Source organism: Aegilops tauschii, chromosome 4 (assembly GCF_002575655.3).
Source record: "Aegilops tauschii subsp. strangulata cultivar AL8/78 chromosome 4, Aet v6.0, whole genome shotgun sequence".
Lineage (NCBI taxonomy): Eukaryota > Viridiplantae > Streptophyta > Magnoliopsida > Poales > Poaceae > Aegilops > Aegilops tauschii.
Window position 1 is genome coordinate 523,193,712 of NC_053038.3, and position 4,231 is coordinate 523,197,942.

The 4,231-nt window shown below is 45.7% G+C and overlaps 1 protein-coding gene across 1 annotated transcript; it reads left to right on the forward strand.

Annotated features, from left to right (window-relative positions):
• Window positions 1-1,256: 1,256 nt before the first annotated feature.
• LOC109747401 (polyphenol oxidase I, chloroplastic) lies at window positions 1,257-3,365 on the forward strand. The gene is made up of 2 exons (XM_020306467.4): window positions 1,257-2,064; window positions 2,282-3,365. Exons 1-2 carry the CDS (start codon window positions 1,261-1,263, stop codon window positions 3,158-3,160), a joined length of 1,683 nt encoding a protein of 560 aa, XP_020162056.1. The 5' UTR covers window positions 1,257-1,260; the 3' UTR covers window positions 3,161-3,365.
• Window positions 3,366-4,231: the final 866 nt, after the last annotated feature.

Consider the following 4,231-nt stretch of genomic DNA (forward strand, 5'->3'; position numbering starts at 1 on the left):
ATTCTGGCGGTAGTTGTGGTTGCTTGGGGTCTTGGAATTCAATGTAATTTTTATTACGTTCGAGGTGCTTTATATTTTCACTGAACTTTGATAATTTAATAATAGATCTGAATCATTTTTGAGAAAAAAAAGAACCGCTTCCGATCAATCCTGCTGCTGGCCGAAGCAACGCCCCTGATTGATTATTCCGGCGGTATGCGTACGTAGCAACTAAATTTTTGTCTGTAGTACTAGCACAACTCCAGTGGACGAAAAGCTATTTGATAGCCACAGAAATATGACGTATTGCTTCATGGCTATTACATCCATCCCAATCTTTTTGTCTTAGATTTTTTTAAATACGGATATATCTAACATTAAAATATAACTAGATACATCCATATTTTAATAAATGTAAGACAAGAATTTTAGGATGCAGGTGGTATTATTTAAGGGGGTTTACATGGGTATAAATATCAGCAAGGCCGCCTAATGTTTTTTTAACACAATACAAATGTTCAGACGCTAATATATACGCATATAAACTCATCCTTATGAATGCTTGCGCGCAAACCTTACTCCTATCAGCGTCTCCGAAAGATTGAGCTGACATCATTTTAAGATTGATGAAGTCACCACAGATACCTTAGTGGTCGACGACAATGTCTCCTCCACTGAACAAGCATCATAGAAAAGTCTAAAATAAATCCAAAAAATTGCGAGCACCAATGCCAAGTCTAGAATTCAAAACATGATGGATTGGTTCCATAACAAAGAACCTAACCATTTGAGTTAGGCTCAATTCGTGCTAGGCTGCTTAGTTACATGACCGAATCAATATAAAATACTAATAACAATCCTATATAAGGTAACTAATTGATGTATTAGTTGGACACGTATATACTACCTCCGTTCTCATTTATTGGTTAACTCGTATTTTGCACTAAACTTTGATCACAAATCTAACTAATAAATGTCACAAAAAATTATGTTGTTGAATTCGTATTTGAACATAGTTTCTGATGATGTTGTATTTTATATGTATAACTTATATTTTATTAGTGAAAATCCTGATCAAAGTATGACCCTAAATACGACGGGACTAATAAACTAGGATGAAGCTAGTACGTGGAAGTTGAAAAAAAAATTCTGACAAATCCCCAAACGGAAATCAGTCAGCAAATGAATAGACATTCCCAAACTATTTTTGGTCTGAGTTCGCCTGTGCTTCTTATATATAGCCTGGCGGTTCGAAGCAACATGCAAAGCACCTAAAGCGTCATGGCCTGTAGTAGAGGCGCATGTGCTCCACTCGCGGTCGCGGCCTGCGTTTTCCTCCTCTGCGCCGTTGCCACGGTCGTCTACACCAGCTCCTCTCTGTCAACAGCGCTCCTTGCAGTCTCCGGCCTACGGCCATACATAGCGTCACTTACTACCAACGGCAGCGGCGGCACGAATGTCGGCGGGTCTCTCCACACCAGCCTCCACACGTGCCGCAAGCCAAAGCTTCCGCCAAATCCGCTCCCGCCCTTCTACTGCTGCCCCCCGGCGTCCTCGTCGTCGGAGCCAATCCACTTCACTCTCCCGGACCCCGCGGAGCCGCTCAGGGTCCGGCGGCCTGTGCACGCCGTGGGGGAGGAGTACATGGCGAAGTACGAGCGCGCCATCGCGCTCATGAAGGCGCTGCCCCACACTGACCCGCGAAGTTTCTACCAGATGGCCAACATCCACTGCGCCTACTGCACCGGCTCCTACCGCCAGACGACCCACCCGGAGCTGGACATGCAGATCCACTTCTCGTGGTTCTTCTTCCCGTTCCATCGCGCCTACCTCTACTTCTTCGAGCGCATCGCTGCCAAGCTGCTCGGGGAGCCGGACTTCGCGCTGCCCTTCTGGAGCTGGGACGTGCCGGACGGGATGCGGATGCCGCCGGAGTTCGCCAACTCCTCGTCGCCGCTGTACGACCCTGTTCGGAACCCAAGGCACAGGCCACCCAGTCTCGTGGACCTTGGCTTCGTCGGCGTGGAGAGCAACCGCACCGACGAGCAGCAGATCCAGCACAACCTTAGGACCATGTACAAGCAGGTGCGTCGCCTACGTACGCTACTACCTTTTATTTTTGAACTCTCCTTTAGCAGAATATTTTCGAGCTTATTTAGTTCTTCCTCCGTCCGTAATTTCTTGTGGCTCAAAAAGATGTATCTAGACGGTTTTTAGTGGTATATATATCCGTTTGAACGGCAAGTAATTTCTTGTGGCTCACTGAACGATAAATCCGGCCTGTCTGACAACTGTATTTCAGATGATTGGCAATGCAGCTTTGCCGTCCCTCTTCCACGGCCAGCCCTTCCGTGCTGGCCAGTCTGACAAGCCAGGCCCTGGGACAGTGGAGCTGTCGCCACACAACACGGTGCACACCTGGACCGGCGACATAGCTCTCACCAACGTGGAGAACATGGGAACCTACTACTCAGCCGGCCGAGACCCACTCTTCTACCCACACCACAGCAACATAGACCGCCTGTGGGAGGCATGGCGTGAAGTCGGCGCTACCCATGGTTACCGTGGCCATGTCGACTTCACGGACCCCGACTGGCTCGACTCCTCCTTCCTCTTCTACGACGAGGAGTCCCGCCTAGTGCGGATCACCGTCGGCGACGTGCTCGACACAGAGAAGCTACGGTACAAGTTTGATGGAGTTGGCATGCCGTGGCTGGACGCACGCCCACCTACAACTTCAAACGTTAGCAAAAATAAAGCCTTGCTCAAGTCCGTCAGATTCCCACTATCCCTTCACAAAGTTGTGACCGTGGAGGTAAGGCGACCGCAAGTGCTCCAAAGCACGCAAGAGAAGGAGGCACGTGAGGAAGTGCTGGTGATCGAAGGCATTGAGACCGATGGAACAGAAATGGTCAAGTTCGACATCTACGTGAACGCCATGGAGCACGAGAAGGTGGAGCTCAGTGGGCGCGAACTGGCGGGGAGCTACATGTGCTTGAGTCATCCACGTATCGATGGCACGGGGAAGGGGATGATTGTAGAAACAAGCATGAGGGTGGCGTTGAACGAGCTCTTGGAAGATTTGAATGCAGACGGTAATGAGACTGTGACCGTGACATTAGTGCCCAGACATGGGAAGGTTAAGATCAGAAGCCTGAGAATAGTGTACATGGTGGAGTGAGATTACAGTACCAACAAGTAGTGACCCAATTGATCTGCTGTGTGAAATTCCCCCGCAAAAAAGCCAGAAAATACTAGTACAAACAAATATGTTGTATTATTGCATAATTTGGGCTGTTGGATCCCGAAAATAAACGGCCCAAAATGATTTGATGTACTATAAAAGAATTCAAGAAATAATGCGAGCCAATGTCTGTTGTACTGTAGTACATCCATGCTATTCAAACTGGCAGTTCAGTTTTTTTTTAAAGCGGAAATGATAGTCTTTGTCTTGGTTTTGTAAATCTGAAAGGAAGTGCAATGTATCTTATACATACCCAAATTATATACAATATAGATGAAAAAAAAGGAAATTTACAAAAAATTTACCCCAAAGCTAAAACAAAAATACTACTTCTGCGAACAATGTTACGAAGCCTTACCTAATTTTCCTAAACCACATTCGCCACCCCCCCCCCCCCCCCCCCCCCCCCCGCGCGGGATTTCTAGGGGGGTGGGCCCCTCCTCCCCCTACTTCCAATAACAGTCTGCCACCTGGTTGTTTATGTAAAACTCAACGTAAGGTTTAGTAGATGTAACATTGCTCAAGCTAAAACATCTGGCATTCCATCAGGTGGCCCTCATATTTGATGGCCTACATTAAATTACATAAATAACTGTCGAATGATAAAGGCCCAAAACGCCCCCTTTTTCATGGTGTTCTGTACGCACTCGATGAATCCACATGCGCACCTAATTTTTCTTACATCAACATACTTTTGCTTTAGTTTTTTCTTAATAATATTTTGGAACGGACTGAATTCAATAAAGATTGGAATGATATATGTTCATATTTGATGTAATTTTTACAATTATACGGCTAACCAACAGTTTCATATTTATTGCGAAAACGGCTAAAAGTCCTACAATAAGAAAAATATTTGAATGTAATCAACAATATTTAGCGGTTTTAAATATTTGCACTCAACTAAATTATTGTGATAGTCTGACTTAAAATGGATGATAGGCTACTCAGATCAATAAGAAATTCCTTCTTTTTCGGGAGCCCATTCGGAAAGAACTGCAAAGTTAA